The sequence below is a fragment of the Syngnathus floridae genome, chromosome 17, assembly GCF_059516105.1.
Source record: "Syngnathus floridae isolate MCC-2025c chromosome 17, RoL_Sflo_1.0, whole genome shotgun sequence".
NCBI lineage: Eukaryota > Metazoa > Chordata > Actinopteri > Syngnathiformes > Syngnathidae > Syngnathus > Syngnathus floridae.
In genome coordinates, this window is record NC_142429.1 from 12225326 (window position 1) to 12240892 (window position 15567).

At 51.8% G+C, this 15567-nt stretch overlaps 2 protein-coding genes across 6 annotated transcripts; both read right to left on the minus strand.

Annotated features, from left to right (window-relative positions):
- Nucleotides 1-155: 155 nt before the first annotated feature.
- On the minus strand, nt 156-11151 carry setd1a (SET domain containing 1A, histone lysine methyltransferase). Of its 5 annotated transcripts, none has more exons than XM_088356907.1 (20): nt 10946-11151; nt 9859-10003; nt 9364-9462; nt 9007-9277; nt 8747-8886; nt 6867-8675; nt 5694-6665; nt 5448-5603; nt 5288-5372; nt 5072-5208; nt 4950-4986; nt 4686-4857; nt 4580-4614; nt 3292-4502; nt 2800-3145; nt 2513-2694; nt 1879-1989; nt 1503-1622; nt 1281-1418; nt 156-1157 (listed from the first exon to the last, which is right to left on the minus strand). In XM_088356907.1, the coding sequence occupies exons 2-20, from the start codon at nt 9994-9996 to the stop codon at nt 984-986; spliced, it is 6333 nt and encodes a 2110-aa protein (XP_088213033.1). In that variant the 5' UTR covers nt 9997-10003; nt 10946-11151; the 3' UTR covers nt 156-983. The 5 variants fall into 5 exon arrangements, with proteins under 5 accessions (XP_088213033.1, XP_088213035.1, XP_088213032.1 ...); XM_088356909.1 differs by lacking the exon at nt 10946-11151 and adding an exon at nt 10766-10939 and having other exon boundaries at nt 8750-8886; XM_088356906.1 differs by lacking the exon at nt 10946-11151 and adding an exon at nt 10766-10939.
- A 561-nt stretch (nt 11152-11712) lies between these two features.
- ccdc47 (coiled-coil domain containing 47) lies at nt 11713-15429 on the minus strand. Its single transcript, XM_088358276.1, has 13 exons — nt 15264-15429; nt 14234-14529; nt 14053-14154; nt 13691-13865; nt 13485-13606; nt 13349-13414; nt 13170-13271; nt 12965-13075; nt 12808-12893; nt 12667-12725; nt 12475-12584; nt 12151-12318; nt 11713-12045 (listed from the first exon to the last, which is right to left on the minus strand). Exons 2-13 carry the CDS (start codon nt 14519-14521, stop codon nt 11965-11967), a joined length of 1470 nt encoding a protein of 489 aa, XP_088214402.1. The 5' UTR covers nt 14522-14529; nt 15264-15429; the 3' UTR covers nt 11713-11964.
- Nucleotides 15430-15567: the final 138 nt, after the last annotated feature.

Here is a 15567-nt window from a genome sequence, read left to right on the forward strand (position 1 = left end):
CGACAACATAGCCAAAGGCGTCATTACCTGTTTCACTCATTTAGGGTGACATTCCATAACTTCCTGTTGACATAACTGCAGCGCAGGTGCATCATGTCAAGACAGGAAGCGGTCACGTTCAACTGCTTTGTCTTCCCACACAGAGAAGCAAAACGTTTCTTTAAAAAATATTTTAATGCACCATTAATAAAGGGTCCAACGCATTAATACAAGATTGCAAATAATATTAAAACGAGGAAGAACCATACAAAATAAACGAGTTGAAGGTATGTACATGTGTCCTGGTGTGGATAGAGAGAACAAGGGACAGGGAGTGAGAGAGAGAGAGAGAGAGAGAGAGAGTCTATTTACAGCTCAGTGTGTTTCTACGAGAAACAAACACTTATTTACATCCATTTTCTTTTTTCATCACTTCAACCATGAAAGCAGAAAAAGACTTTTTGCTTTTGTCTTTTTGCTACTCGATAGAGACTTTGAACAAGTCGCCTTTTTTGAACTATCCCGCCTGCAAAAAAATAACCTCTAGTTGTCCCCCCCCTCCCATTTTTGTTTCTATAACCCAATGCAAAAAACGCGCCTGCTAAAAACACTTGTGCAAACACACGGCGACAACAAAACCGGCAGGGGATTTGGCGAGAGAAATAAAAAAACAAAAAAGGAAACAATGGAAACAGCACCAAAATAATATTTAAAAAAATAAAACAACAACAGCAACTAACTGTTTTGGTTTGGAAGTGGCAGATAAGTTGAGGATCCGGATAGCAGGGACGCTTATTTGAGATAACAGTAACATATAATACTATCCAAAACAATCCCAAAGCAAGGAGGAAGCTTGTAGAACAGAAGCGGAACGTGTGGGATTAAAAGTTTTAAAACCCTGAATTTGTGTTGACTTCCTTCCTTGTGCGTGCGTGCCTGCGTGCGTGCGTGCCTGCGTGGAACCACCAAAAGTGCGAGTGGCGGGGTGGCGAGCGACGGGAGCCTCAGTTGAGCGTGCCGCGACAGTTCTCGGTGCCGCACAAGCACGGGATCTTGTTCTCCTCCAGCGGGAACTTGTAGTCGTACGTGATCTCCTCGTTGACGGCGATGGCCTGCTTGGAGTAGATGACGATCTTCTTCTGGGACTCGATGGTGATCACTTTGGCGTAGCAGTTGGGCTGAAATGGAAAGAACTGCTCAGCAAAGGTTGCGTCAAACCTTTTCTCGTAACCGTATGTCGTCGTCGTCATCATCATCATCATCATCATCATCATCACATGAAGGCGAGTGTCTCCGCTCACAGTGCAGCAATGGTTGATAAAGCGGGCCAGGTTTCCACACTTGGTGGCGTCGATGATGGTGTCGTGGTCCACTCGGAACAAGTAGCTGCTGCCGATGCCCTGCTGGGCGTAGCGCTTCTCGCGGTTGTCCGCCACCATCTACGCACGCACGCACGCACGCACGCAAACGTTACATCTGGGCTGACTTTTGGGAGCGGCGCTACTCGGAAGCGGCTGGCTCACCTGTCTTATGTTCTGCCCCACGTACTCGATGACCATCTCGTCGGCAGCGATGGCCTCCATGGCGAAGAGACCCCACTCGTGGATTCTGCTGCGTCCGAATCGAAGCTTCTTCTTGCGGAACTAAATCGACACAAATATATCAAATGAAATCGAGTATAGAAATATAAAGACTACAACTGAAAGACAAATCGCTTTTTTTGAATGAAGTGGCGTGCATTTTTGTCACGCAAACTGTGTGCTCATTTCCTGCATGTGCTCACTCGCAGCGTTTGCGCAACATTGTCGCTACCCAAGTGACATTTGGAAGACGTCATGTGCATTGTGGCTGTCTGGAAACGGGGCCAGTTGCAGTGTGTGCGGTATTTGTCGAAAGTACCTTGAGCTGATTGAGCTTGAGCAGGTCAGAGTCCATGACGGCTGGCGTGCCGATGACGGTGAGGAGGCGCCGCTGCTCCGACCGGCGCTCTGAAAGCACGCGGTTGGTGCCCTAGAAGGAAGAAAAAAAGAAAAAAATCGGTGAGATTATCAGTGGCCTTGAACTGGAGGAACGCTCAAGAACCTTGACCTCCAGCCAAGGAATTCAGTGAACTTGTGAACAAACTGAAATCAGATAAGAGGGCTGAGAGATATATGACTCAAGTGAAACGTTTTCTCCTCACACTCAAGACTTTCCTTCCCTTCCCTTCCCTTCCCTAAATTCCTCAAGAGGTTTTAAGATAGCATGGCAGGCATGCAACTCATTCTACCATGACTTATGAAGTATTTGCAACTTCAACATGTCATTCGGGACTCATAGAAGAGTGCTTTACTGCTCTCTTGTGGCCAATAGGAAGAACTACAAACCTTTTTGGGACGCTGCAATTATTTTCAAGGGTTTGCTATTTGCCACCTGGCTCGGTCGGTCTACTTTTTGCTTTGTAACGCAAAATAAAGAAGTCGGGCAAAGAAAGCTTGAGGTTGTTTTATACTGTGTCGTATCCCGGCGCTAAGCTCGGGAGGCCCAAACTTACCGAGCTGTCCACATTCTCCACCTCCCGTATGACCTGCTCGGGCAGGTCCAAGTCCAGGTAGACGTCTTTCTCCTTGCGGCTGATGGCGTAGTAACCTTCGCTCCTGGCGCAGCCCGTCACGTGTTCGCGCAACTGCCCGTCCGCGTTCCTCTTCTTCCGCCGAGGGTTCGGCAAGTTGGTCAGTGCGGCTCAGCGTTAAGGTGGATGATAGGTCACAGCGTGAGCCCGACAGAGCGATCAGCGACCTACGGCACGGCACGGCACGGCACGCAAACGACAAAGGATATCAGTGTGCTGCACCCAGTGGGTGTCGTTGAGCCAGTCGGAGTTGTGGTCGTTCTGCAGCAGCTTCTCGTACGTCGTCTTCAGTAGCATCAGATCCTCGCCGTCCAGGCCGGAGTTCCAGATGTCATACAGGATGGTCATCTGCTCAAATTCACTGCGGTTCTCGTACTTGATGGCCGCAGGCTCGGGGGCCGGCGCGGCTTTGGCGGACGCCAAGCCGGCCTCCTGCAGGAAGAGCCGTTCGCTCTTCCTCACGTCCTCCGCCGCCACCCCAGACTCCTCTTCCGAGTCGGTGCTCGTCAGCTCACCGGACTCCAGCTCCTCTACGTCCACGTCCTCTTCTGATTCCTGAACACAGCGAGCAAAATGACCACGGGTCTGCTTTTCGTACCAGCATCATCATCTCATCTGTATGCGTAAAATCTTAAACCCTAACAATCCAATAGCATTTCACACACACAGACACACACACACACACAGACACACACACACACCTCTTGTTTGCGTTTCTTTTGCTTCATGGCTGGCGTCTCCTTGGGTTGCTTTGTGGGCAGAAGCTCCAGATTCTCCTTGTCTTTACTTCTCCTCTTTTTGCTTTTCTCAAGCTCCAGCGCTTTGCTGGCCTGTAACCTCTTTGTAGTAAACGTGGCGCTGGGCTGATTCGACTCCTCGGAGAGCAATCCCAAGTACTCTCCCGCGTCGCCTCTGGAGGGAAGGGCCTCGCCGATGACCTCCTCCGGCGCCTCCAGCACCCCGGAAATGGAGTTGAGGTCGGCCGGGAGCAGGACGGAGGACTCCTGCTTGGAGGTCTTCTTGGAGGCAGGCGGTGCCGCGAGGACAGGCGCTCGACAGTAGTTGTGCTCCATGAAGACCACCACGCTCTCCAAGCTCATGACGCGCAACAGAGCCTCCTGTGAGAAGAAACCGTCCTCCATCTTCTGCTCCTCAGCCTCGTCCGACGTCTCCGTCTCCTCAGAGTCTCCGGCGTCGGGGTCCATCTTCAGGGCCACGTCGGCCAGTACCGACAGATCGGCGGCCGAGGCCAGCTGCAGCAAGCTGGACGCTCCCAGCTGCTCTCGGAGCCTCAGCCCCTTCTCTTCATCCTCGTCTTCTTCTCGAAGGGAAGAAGAGATGATGGCGCTTCGGGACTTTCCGCGGGGTCGCTTGCTGAGGGGAGACGACGGGGGGGCCTCCTCGAAAGCCATCCTGCACATGGAGGCGTGGTCCGGCGGGAGGTTCTGCACGGTGCGGCAAACCATGACAGGGGGAGCAGAAGATTTGGGGGACTCTTTGCCCCGTTTTCCGGCCGCCTTGCTGGGGATCTGAGGGGCCACCTTTTTGGAGTCCTCCGAATCTGTCGACCGCCCGCACGGCGGCACGATGAGAGCGTTGGCCTGGCCCGGTTTGGAGGCGAAGGGCAGAAGCTGAATGCCGTGAGCGGGACGCAGGCCGGCGCCGGCGCCGACGCCGACGCGACCGTCCAAAGGTCGGGCGGGCGAGAGCGGGAGAGAGCCGAGCGGCGTTTGCGAGGGCGACGTCGACGGTGGCAAAGACGGCGACAGATCTTTGCTTTCGTTCTCCTCGGTGGAGAAGGAGACGGTCTTTCGCCGCTTCTTGAGAGGGGGCACCAGGACCACGGGGGACGGAGGCCGAGGGTACGGCGGGGATGGCGGTCGCTTGGAGGGGAGTCCCGCTTTGGTGTCACCTGGTAGACATTAGATACATTGGCACGTTCCGATTTCAAACGGACATCCATTTGCGATCGTCGCAAAAGTGACTTACCAAGTTTGAGCTCTGCCTTTGTGAGTATCTTCGCCCTAATGAGAGCACAAAAGCAAAAAGAATGAGCAAGTCATTTTTGCTGCATAAAAAAAACATTGCCACTCACCTGCCGTCTTTTCCCAGCAACGTGCTGTCCATGGTGGACTCATCCATGGTGTCGCTGTCGTGCATCTCCCCTTCCTCCTCAGAGGAGGACGATGAGGATGCCTCGGAGGAAGAGCCCTCGGAGGAGGAGGAGGAGAGGCTCTCGTCGTCGCTGTCGGCGCTGAGAGCGTCATCTAAAAATAAGCAAAAGGCTTTTGAGAAGGTGGATTTTTCAAGTGTTTCTGTTCTTTTCCATTGTGCAAATTGTGGGATCCGTGTTATTTACCATCAGACTTGTCACTTGCCTCCACTTCCCCATCATCCTAGAAAAGAGAGAGAAAAAAAAAAAAGTTCATCAGAAAAGTGAACCGAAACGCTACTGCACATGTCGGCGGGGCGCCACGGAACCTTATCAGAGGAGGAGCCGTCAGACGTCTCTTCTCCCTCGCTGTCCAGCTCCCAAGGTTTCCGACTCCTGGGCTTCTTTTTCCTTCTCTTGTTGTCTCGTCCCGCTCGGCCGACGTCCGGCACGATCCCGTTGGCGCCTGAGAACCAGACAAGTGTCAAAGTGTCAGACAAAGCCCCGCTTCGCTTCTGATGTGACACCACATGAGCTGGGCCAACCTTCGTCGTCGTCGTCAGGCGGCGTCGACGGGCGCGGTCTTTTCATGTCTCCTTCCGTGAGCTCCTGAGGTTCTTTCCTCTTCACCTATGTAGAAAACAACCCAATGCAATTCTAGATCATGTTTTGAACTTTCTTGTCATTTGTTACATTGTGACTGACCTTAAAAGAAGGTAGCCTGAGTGCTCCACGCAGGGAAAAGCCCTCCACGCCGCCACTTTTGGCCCAGTCCACCAGAGACATTAAGGGCTCCCGAGGACGGTTCACCTTCTCCTCTTTTTTCTCCTCGTCGCGCATGGCCGACATTGTTTGGAATGGCTGAAGACAAAAACAATTTCATTAAGCGGCAAGAAAGAAAAAAAAAAAACCTCGCTCCAAATGCAGTAGGCGAGTGGGATACTTCCTAACCTTAGCCTTGGTTTCCTTTCGGTCCCACCACTCGTCAAATGTGGCGAAAGCAATGTTCTCCACCATCTTGCGGTTCAGGTCCCTCTGCATGATGCTCTTCATCTCCTGGATGAGCGTGGCCAGCGCCATTTGCACGGTGGCTTCGTGAGGATTGTCCGAGTTGACGGGTACCTCCTCGGCGGCGGCGGCGGCGGCAGGGGTCTGGTACTCGCCGTCCTCGCCGGGCGGCACCGTGTCGTAGGCGGGCGGCGGCGGCGGCGGCATGTAGGAGGGGTAGTGCGAGGCCACCATTTGCGACGACCACGCCGGAGGCGGCAGGTGCGAAGGGGGCGCTATCTGGGTGCCGTGCGGGTCGGTGTAAGGGTAGGGAAGCATGTGGGGCGGCATGTAGCGGTGGTCCTGCTCGTAGTGCGCCCCGCTCCCCTCTTGTTCCATGAAGGGGTGCTGCAGCGAGTGCAGGTGGTAGGACGAGTAGTCTCCCGTGGCAGCCTCGCTCGGCGTGCCGTTAGAAGACGACGCGCGCATCTGGTGCAGCCGACTGAGCATGTGCGTATGCATCTGGAAGGACATGGGCGTTCCGCCGGTGTACTGGTTCATCAGTTCCATTGAGGTGGCATAGTCGTACATGTGGTGGGACATGGGCGGAGGAGGGTACTCTGGGTGCAGGTCCATGTGGGGCGGCGGCGGGATTCCCGGAGGTGGGGGCGGCTGCAGGGAGTAGCCCGGCGGCGGCGGCAGGTGGGGTGGGTAAGAGGGGATGGGCGGGTGCATGGAGGCACCAAAGTGCTGCGTTGATTCAGAGATGGGCGACGACGAGGGCTCCGCCTGCGACGGCACGGCCGCCTGGGAGGACGACGGCGAGGAGCAGGAAGTGATGGAAGGCTGGTGGCTGGTGACCGTCGTGATGGACACCTCGCCCTCCTCCTCCTCCGAGGAGATTTCCATGTCTTCTCCTGAGGAACGAGGGGAGGACTGAAAGAAGACAGAGATGTTTGAGAGTGGGATGGGTCAAAAGTCAAACATCTCCATTCATTCAAGAGGTGACTTTTCAGCATTGACACAATGACTGATACTTTGCTTCCCATCTGTGTCAGCTGACATGTCTGCTCTCTGAGAGGGAGGAAAAGCAGATGGGAAGAAAAGCATTGCACGAGCAGATGATGGAGCGCTTACCTGACTCTGCCCATTGTAAGGCGGCGTGCGGGCCCCTGTCCTTTTTTGTTCGTCAGCGCTCGCATCCCGCGTTGACTCGTCAGGGACGGCGTCCGTCTCTGCTGGGTCGAGCGGTGGCTCGTCTGGGAGCGGGACGTGAGGCGAGCGCGCCGAAGACGAGGGCGGGGGACCCGGCGGCTCGGCGGGACTTTTCCGACCGTCGGTCCCTTTTCCTCGTTTCCTGAGGCCACCGTCTCGGTCGCGCTCCCCTTTAGCCTTGTCCCCGTCGTCGCCCGTCTGGTTGGCGCGAGGGCGCTCACCCCCGGCGCTGGCCGCTCGCCCTTTTTTTGTCAAGCGTTCACCCCTCTGCTTATCTTCTTCCTCTTCTTCGTCAGAAGCGAGGAAGGAGAATTTGGCCTTCTGCTCCTTGAGGAGCATCTCAATGCGGGAGTCCAGGCTGCTGCCGTGGTAGGCGAACGGTAAGCTTTCGTTGGTCGAGTCCGGCTCCGGTGAGCCAGAGCCGCGTCGGCGACCCGCTGGTGGGCTAGCGGAGGCGCCAGGGTGTTGGGGGAGGGAGGTGGAAGAAGGGGAAGTGGATAAGGAGGCGCCGGAGGAAAGGGAAGGGGACAAAGGCGGCGGCGGTGGTGTTTTGGGTGGGATCGGCGGCGTGCTGGGACGGCGTTTGGGCTTTGTCCACGGCTCCTCTCGAGCGGGACTGTCCTGGTTGAAATCAAGCGCTCCCAGTGTCTCTGCCACAGCGGCAGCAATGACAGATGCCGGTGGCAGCGGCGGGGGCGGCGGGGGAGGCGGCGGCGGCGGCAGGGCACCCGCCGCCAAAGGTGCCGGAGCCCTCTCAGGGAGGCGAGCGGACGTATCCGATCCCTGAGGAGGCGCCGGGGCAGGATCTTTGGATGCGGCATACGAAGGGTAGGACGAGGGCGGCGGGGACATGCTGTTGGAGGAGGAGCGGTACGAGTTGGAATTGTATCTGGGGTCCGAGTTGCTGGAGTGGTCACCGTCCCGCTCGCGGTCTCTGTCCCGCTCCCGGTCTCGGTCCCGGTCCCTGTCGCGGTCGTGGCTGCTCTTCCTGCGGCCGCCGTGGTGGTTGTGCGAGTGGTGGTGGTTCCGGTGCCGCTGGTGTCCGTGTTCACGCGAGCCCACGCTGTCGCGTCGGTATCCCCGCTCGTCCCGACGGTCCGAGTGATGGTGCGAGTGATGGGAATGGTACTTGGATGAGGAGGAGGAGGAGGAGTTGCCATCCTGCTGGTGATGGTAAGACGCCCGCCTGGAGGAGACGCCGCCCGCTGTCCCGTAGCGCCCTCCCGAGTCTCTGTCTCGCTCGGTCACGAGAGGCTGGTCGTACTGGGAGCCCAGAAGTGGCGGGGGCATGGCGGAGTGGTGCGCCACGTGGGGACCACCGGGTCCTCCGGCGTTGGGATACGGCGGATAGCAGGGCGGCTCGTTGGGACGGTACGAAGCGGGCGGAAGGTACCCGGGACGACCTCGGTGGTACAAGGAAGGTTCGTGAGCGTCCTCGGAGTAGCGGGACACTTTGAATCCACCACCTACTGCGGTTCCCGAATAGCCAGACTCCTGAGAGAACGGCGTCCCCGATCTGGAGCTGTAGGGTGTTCCGCTCTGAGAGGACGCCGAGGACCCCGAGGTGTAGCCGCCCGTCACGGACGACGACGGGGGGGGCGTGTCCAGGCGCTGCTCGCCGAATCCGGTATCCGCCGAGCCGGGAGTGACGTTTCCGGACTTGAGCGCCTGCTGAACGCCCGCCGCCAACACTGCCAACTCGCTGGAGAGCCGCCGGCGGATATCAGAAGTCTGCGCGGACAGGAATGACGCGTGAGCGTTTGGAAATGAAATCAAATTTATATCCTGATCGTGACGGTTACCACATCAGGCTGCTGCTGCTGCTGCTGCGTGGGGGTTTGCGGTGCCAGGCAGTCTACTAAGGCCTTGCCCCCCAAGGGCACCGTCTGAGGCGTGTAGGAGCCGTTCACAATCAGGTCGTAATACTTCTGCCTCTGCTGGCCTGCAGACAAAAAATAGGTCCCTTTTTTTCTCCCATTCCAGTATTAATGAAGGATAGATTGCTTTAATACTGTCATGTATCAATTATTGACGAGACGATTTCCATCCGTTGCCAACTCACCTTTGATGTCCAGCTGCGCGTGGATGATGTTACCCATGACCGAGGTGTTGTGCAGCTGCTTGACGGTGTCCTTGGCCCCACGTGTGCTGGTGAACAACACCCGAGCCAGGCCCAAGTGCTTTCTGGTCTTGGGGTGGAACAGGATCTCCATCTCCTCTACCTCGCCAAACTTGGCGCACATCTCGGCCAAGAAGGGCTCCTTGATGTTGTCGTTGAGCCGGGCAAAGGTCACCTCCTTGAGGGGGATCGGACCCACGTAGAAGTCGTCCAGCTGTGGATCGAGCAGAGAAAACAAATGTGGGGATGACGCATCAGAATGAGTCATGCGTGCTTTGAGATGTGCGGAGGTCTCCCAACCTTAAACTTTGGCACCGGCAGGACCATCTCTGCATACCTGGACCATAATCTGCGGGGTCTTGGGTCTCGCAGTTCACCCACCGGCGGGAATCCAGAATCCTGGTGACATTTTGTACACATGAGGTCATAATGGAGTGCAACATCAACATTTCCAAGTCTATAAGGGTTGAACCACGTATTCTCTAGATGGTATAACTGGGTCTATGGAACGCATTTGTCCAATTGCGACACCTGGTGCTCTGAGTCGGCGTCTTGTTCTGTCAAATAGAGCTGCAGCCTACCCACAACCTGGCCTGGACTTGTCCCCAGTCAATCGCAGGGCAGATATGCAGACAGACAACCATACAAACTTAGCCGAATGCCTCCTGTAACTGTAGAACCGTGCACACTGCAACTCAATTGCTTTTGGTCACACCACATGTGACGTTTAAAGAAAAGAAACGAAAAGGGACGAAAAGAAACGGAAAAAAAACAAAAAAAAAAAAACACACTCACAGGCACGCTGAAATGCACTCCATCGTATCTGTAGATCTTCTGTGCGACCCGTCTGATGGCCGGGTCCTGGACCAGTTTGAAGCTCTTCCACTGCAAACTCACAGCCTTTTGTGTGTCTGCACCACTGTCTGGATCCATCCTACAGCTGCCAATACACATTTGTTTACATGGCACGTAGGGATCGAAAAGAACACAAGCAAATATGCGCACAGATTTGACTAACTAACTAACATGAAACAACTCGTGCTGCAGGTAGAAAGACAAACAAACCCTACAACGACACGCTTGAAGCATGAATAGTAACTGCTTGTGTATCGTAAATAAATGCGGAGGAAAACATAAAAGAAGATAGATGGCTGCGGAGGAAAACATAAAAGAAGATAGATGGCTGACGTCCGCCGCTCCGGATAAGACGCTGTCAAAACAATGAACGGGTTACGTCACAGAGCACTAGTTTAGTTCAGCTACCTATGCTAACATGCTAACACGTAGCAACACATCGCCACCTGCTTGAGCTGTTCGCACAAAATATAAGTTCTAAAAGAAGAAAACTCGAATCGGGTTGTCAATCGGGTCATAAATATCACATTATAGGCGATACGAGTGCTTCAGATAGGCGGTACATTTCTTAGCTTTTTGGTGTGTGCTAATGCTAAGGCAAGTTATCGCGACCGTCAGCTAGCGCTTACTTAGCATCAATTTAGCAAGACAAACCAGTCATATTTGTCGATACCACATTATAAACAGCGGGTGTCGTCTCTAAGTCTTTCCGGGACTGAAGGGTTTAGTTCCCGGCTGAAAATGCAAGATTCCCAGCTCCGATAGTCCCAGAGCGCGCTCATCCAAGAGTAGCAGCCCGCCCGCCGACAGGCCCGCCCGGGCAACAAGAAAAACACAGTCCACCCACCAAAACACAAACGGGACAGCTCCGAGACCCACGCTCACGCGAAAGTAGCGGGCCCAAATGATGCCGCTAACATTCCGGTTGATAGTCGAGGCAAACGTGAGCCCCCGCGGAGCACTGGAGAGTTGTTTTGGGTCTCTAAATGCCTAATATTATGGAGAGAGCGGCCATCGCGCAACAAACCTGAAAGCCTCGCCTGTTCTCCATCTGAGTAGGCAAACGCGGCAAACAGCTTCTCATACGCACTTTCCACTCAAAATAAAAATGAAAACTGACATTTAGCTTGCCGGTTAGTGACAATAAACTCTTATCTATAATAGGAATTTATATGAGTCATTTTTATATTATTTTGACCAATTGTTTTTACGTAAATTAAAACACGATCGAATCTGCGTTTTCAAATTGGACAAGCGGTTGGTTTAAAGCTGCTAAACAAGTCAAGCGCCCTCTGGTGGCTATCTTCTAGAATTGATTGCAATTGCGTTTTCAACCGATTTCAGGCGGCCTTTTGTGGTAATAGCTTAATATCAACGTGCACACACACACACACACTAATTAACAGTCGTATTAATATTAACAAGTTTACCCATAGGCAGCATTAAGGATGGAAAGTAGCCAATGCATATTCAACAAATAAACCAATATCACCGAATTTAAGTGAGAGATCACGTACTTACTAAATAGATGTACTTTACTGAATGTTCTTATCTGTAATGTTAAGAAATTTGACTCAAGTTTTCCCATGATGTATTTCTTTTTCCTTTTATTGTAAAGGATTGCTACTTGTTTGCACAATTTTCCAATGTTGATATATATTGAAATGGGAACATGTTCATGTGGCAGGGTGGTGCTGTGATGACACCAAATTTAGTTCAACATGTTGACACAATAGTTAAATTTAGCACAACAGCACACCCTTGCCGGTCCTCAAATGAAACATAACAGCAGAATCCAGTGCACTTCTTTATTGACTTTTGTGCAGATCTTTCATTAGAAACAGACTGCAGGAAAACAACCTCACAGCAGATATAAGTTAAAATGTCATCGAAGAGTACATGGATATTATGATTACAAATCAATAGAGCCCTGTGGTGATGCTTTCAATTTAAAAGCAGGTACAATTTTAAAAGCCCACCAAGAGAAAGACATGACGACGCAGCGAGGTGACAAAATGTCCAGTCGTTGCCGGTGATGGGCGAACTTCACATGGCTTTCACTTTAATCTGCTTCATCTTCATCTGCTTCTTCTCGATCTTCTTCTGCTCCCGTCTCTGAGCCGCTTCCTGAACAAATGCAAAGTGGGCATTTATCATCATCACATATGATCCCAAAGTGACCGTGTGATGGATTTGAAGCAAGCAGAAAAATCAAAAGGGTTGTCACGGGACCTCCAGGCGGCGCTGTCTCTCCGGGTCCTCCTCGTTCATGATCCTCTCCTTCTCGGCCCGCTTTTTCTCCTCGCGTCGGGTCTGCGCCGCCTCCTGGCGCTGAGCGTGCGTCTGCTTCAGGAAGTTCTCCTCCACGCGGGCGCGGTTGCGGTCTGCCTTCATTTTCCCCTGCGGGACAGCGGGAAGACTTTACAGTGATTTGAAGCTTTTGCATTTGAAATGGAGGGCAGGAGTGGTTTTCATGCTTGTCATGTGTTTGATGTGTGTGCGCTGTTTGCTTTGCAAGTGCCACCTTGTTGCTTCAGGTGTCTGCTGCGCATTTACCTCCCTGTTGAGACGCAGCTTCTTGACTTTGTCGATGCTGTAGATAACCATGTTCATGAGGGGCAGAAGAGCGTCCATGTCTTTGGGAGACGTGTTGCCCATTCCAGGCACTGCACGACACGCCCAAAAAGAACATTAGGGACCACGTCAATTCATCCGTCACATTTTCAACAAAAACGAACAAATGATGACCATTAAATGTAAACAGCAGTGTCTTCTTTGTTTCAGGTAGCTTTAAGGGCTGACCCTCCCTGGAAAACAACATACATATCAAACAAAACTGCTATTAAATTACTGGGTTTTTTTTTTTTTTAAAAGAAATGCTATACTCACTCTTGCATAACTTTTGGACCAGAAAATTGGTCCGAAAAATGGATGGACTCAATCTTGTCGGCGTGGTTGGTGATATAATGAACCATCTGTGAAACGCACGCAGACACAATGGCAGAAAAATGCAAAGATCCATCAAAGTATTTTCATAAAAGGTCACCTTGTTGTCCATCACGCCGTCCGTGACCTCGCCCATCTCCGTAAGAATCGCCAAAGAGTCCGGGAGGCCAAATTTGGCTCCGGACTTTGGCTTATCGCCGCAGAACTCACTCTGTGCAAAAACAAGAAAAATCCACAATTGTATTGATCGTTCCACATAGCGACTAAGTGGGCTACGCTATCTAGTGGAGAAAAAAGGTACTTACCAAGTCCTGCAACTCCTTCTGAAGGCGGCCCATCGCCTTCTTAGTGCCCACGGCAAACACAAACGTGTCCATGTCCTCGTCATTCAGCGTCACTTTGATTTGCTACGCACAAAAAGACAACAAATAGCACATTCTCACAACACATAGCGTGTGTAGCGGGAAAGCGAGTTGATACAAACCACTTGGTCACAGGTGGGCCTCATCATCCTGGCCAGAACATTAAGCAGGTCCTGTCTCTTCAGGAACTGAAAGCACAAAAAAAAATAATAAATGGGAAGACATACACACAAACACACACACCACCCTCCACTTTACCTTAAGCTGTATGAGCATGCCCTCACAGCAGACGCGTCCGGAGCACCACAGGTTGTAGATGTGTTCATTTTCCTGATTGAGCTTCCCCGTGCTCACTGCTTCTTTGCTGGTGCCGTCGTCGCCTGTGTGCACAAACAACTGTTGTTACATCAGCATAAATATAAAAAAAAAGAAAAAAAAAAAGAAGATGAACGCAGCCAACTGACCCACAAGAGCAAAGTTGCTCTCCAGCAGCTCTCTGTGAGAGTTGAACCAGGACTGAGCCAGGCGGCTGTTCTTGTTCTTGCCGATGATGTAGTTCATGATGTAGGCCAGCAGGCCCGTCACCATCAGGATCTCCATGTAGTAGCTCTCCCAGCTATTTTGAAGATGGGCCGGAACCTGAAAACAAGCAGAAAAAAAACCCAACAAGTTTCCATGAGGCATCAATGCCAGTAATAAACATAGTAATGCTTATTCACAAATGAGCTAACCCTAACCCTGTACATTATATTCAGGGAGCGTTTGATAAAGAGACTCAAATACAATAATCTGAGGGGGTAGGCTTTGAGAGTTACAGGAGATTTACCGTGTGGATTATGAGGGGGTCTTTCATGGGGTGGCCAGGCTTCTCCGTGTCGCCAATCACCTCAAACTCCTCCCGGTCATATTTGCTGTAAATGTCCTGATCCTGAGAAACACATCAGAGAAATTTCAGTAAATATATATATTTAGGAGTCACACACACGCCTCTCACTTATAAATCCCACCTGTGCATCCGAATCGTCAAAACCGTCTTGTCCGTACTCCAGTTCTACCGTGGCCTCGTCTTCATCCTCGTCTTCGTCCGGCTGTGAGAACGGGCTGCCCCGAATGGACGACGGCGGAACGGTGTCCGCCTCGGGCCCCGCATCTTCACTCATGTCCTCAAACTCGGCAAAGTCATTGTCGTCGAAGTCGGCCAGGTCCTCGCCGTCGTCAAAGTCGTCATTGTAGTTCCCCCGGGAGACGGGGAGGGCAAGTAGAAAGAGCAGCAGGAGGAATGGCAAACGTCGCATGGTGGTGTCTGAGCATGATTTTGACAAAACAAATGAGAGGGAAAAGTGTTTAAGAATCGAATCATTTTGAAAATGACTGATTTAAAGCTTTCTTTTAAAAGTTTCGAATTCTGTTTTATAGCGTGCTTGAAATGTTTAGGGCCAGGGGCCATTCCCAAATGACAAACTATCTAGCCTTAAACACTAAGAGAGTGTAGAAAACCTGCCCGTATTCAAGCCAGGTTTAAAATGTGTTTTTTTAAAGTATTTAATAAGATGATTAGGGTTCTCGAGTCTGCCAGTCACCTGACAGTTCATAGAATAAAGTCAAACACGACTAAGATGTTCATTATGATGCCTCCTTCCTTTTAAGTGTTTTGTAATCCAAAGGTGGAAATTGAACTTTTATCAACAAAGAGCTGCCTTTATATAAAAATAAAAAACAACATACGATTTGAGTCGTCAAGCTCATCCTCGCAAAATACTCGACAAAAACACGTTTTAACAGCAAAAATAACAAAAAGTGTAGCATTGTTTTTGATGCGCATTTTCAACTTGGACACTTGTCAATTTTTGTGGGATTGACCCCGACGAAATTAGACCCCCAGTGCCCCCCCCCCCCCCTATTCCCTATATCACTTTCAGACAGCTCTGCTGCTAGCATGCTAACTAACACGAGCACCCCAGCACACAAATGAAAAGTGACGCCGTAACACTTGATAAAAATATTCAAAACAATAAGACAAGAACGGTAACCTCTTACCGCCAATCGTGTTGCGGTATTTGATCCCAAAACCGCCTCCAAATGTCCTGATTTCGTGCAACGACTGGTTGGAGGAAGCTTGACACGGATTTAACCTCTCAAAGTAAAACTAAGGTGGCGAGACTTTCATCGTCAACGCGAGAGTTCGGATACGTCAGCAACGCGAGCTGACGTTGGGATGTGGTCGACAGTGCGTTGTGTTTGGTTGTTGTTGTTGTTGTTGTCGTCGTCGTCGTCGTTGTTGTTGTTGTTGTTGTTTTACACCACAAACCTACATCGGAAGACGCCATTTCAAAGCTTGAAT

Coding starts and splice junctions, on each gene's coding strand:
- setd1a (XM_088356905.1), bottom strand. CDS start 10,017: ATGTGTATTGGCAGCTGTAGGATGGATCCAGACAGTGGTGCAGACACA. Junction 5,604..5,693: donor GAAAGGAAACCAAGGCTAAG/GTTAGGAAGTAT, acceptor TTTTGTCTTCAG/CCATTCCAAACAATGTCGGC. Junction 2,695..2,799: donor CCACTGGGTGCAGCACACTG/ATATCCTTTGTC, acceptor GCTGAGCCGCAC/TGACCAACTTGCCGAACCCT.
- ccdc47 (XM_088358276.1), bottom strand. CDS start 14,521: ATGCGACGTTTGCCATTCCTCCTGCTGCTCTTTCTACTTGCCCTCCCC. Junction 13,866..14,052: donor ACCCCCTCATAATCCACACG/GTAAATCTCCTG, acceptor GCTTGTTTTCAG/GTTCCGGCCCATCTTCAAAA. Junction 13,272..13,348: donor GGCCCACCTGTGACCAAGTG/GTTTGTATCAAC, acceptor TTTTGTGCGTAG/CAAATCAAAGTGACGCTGAA.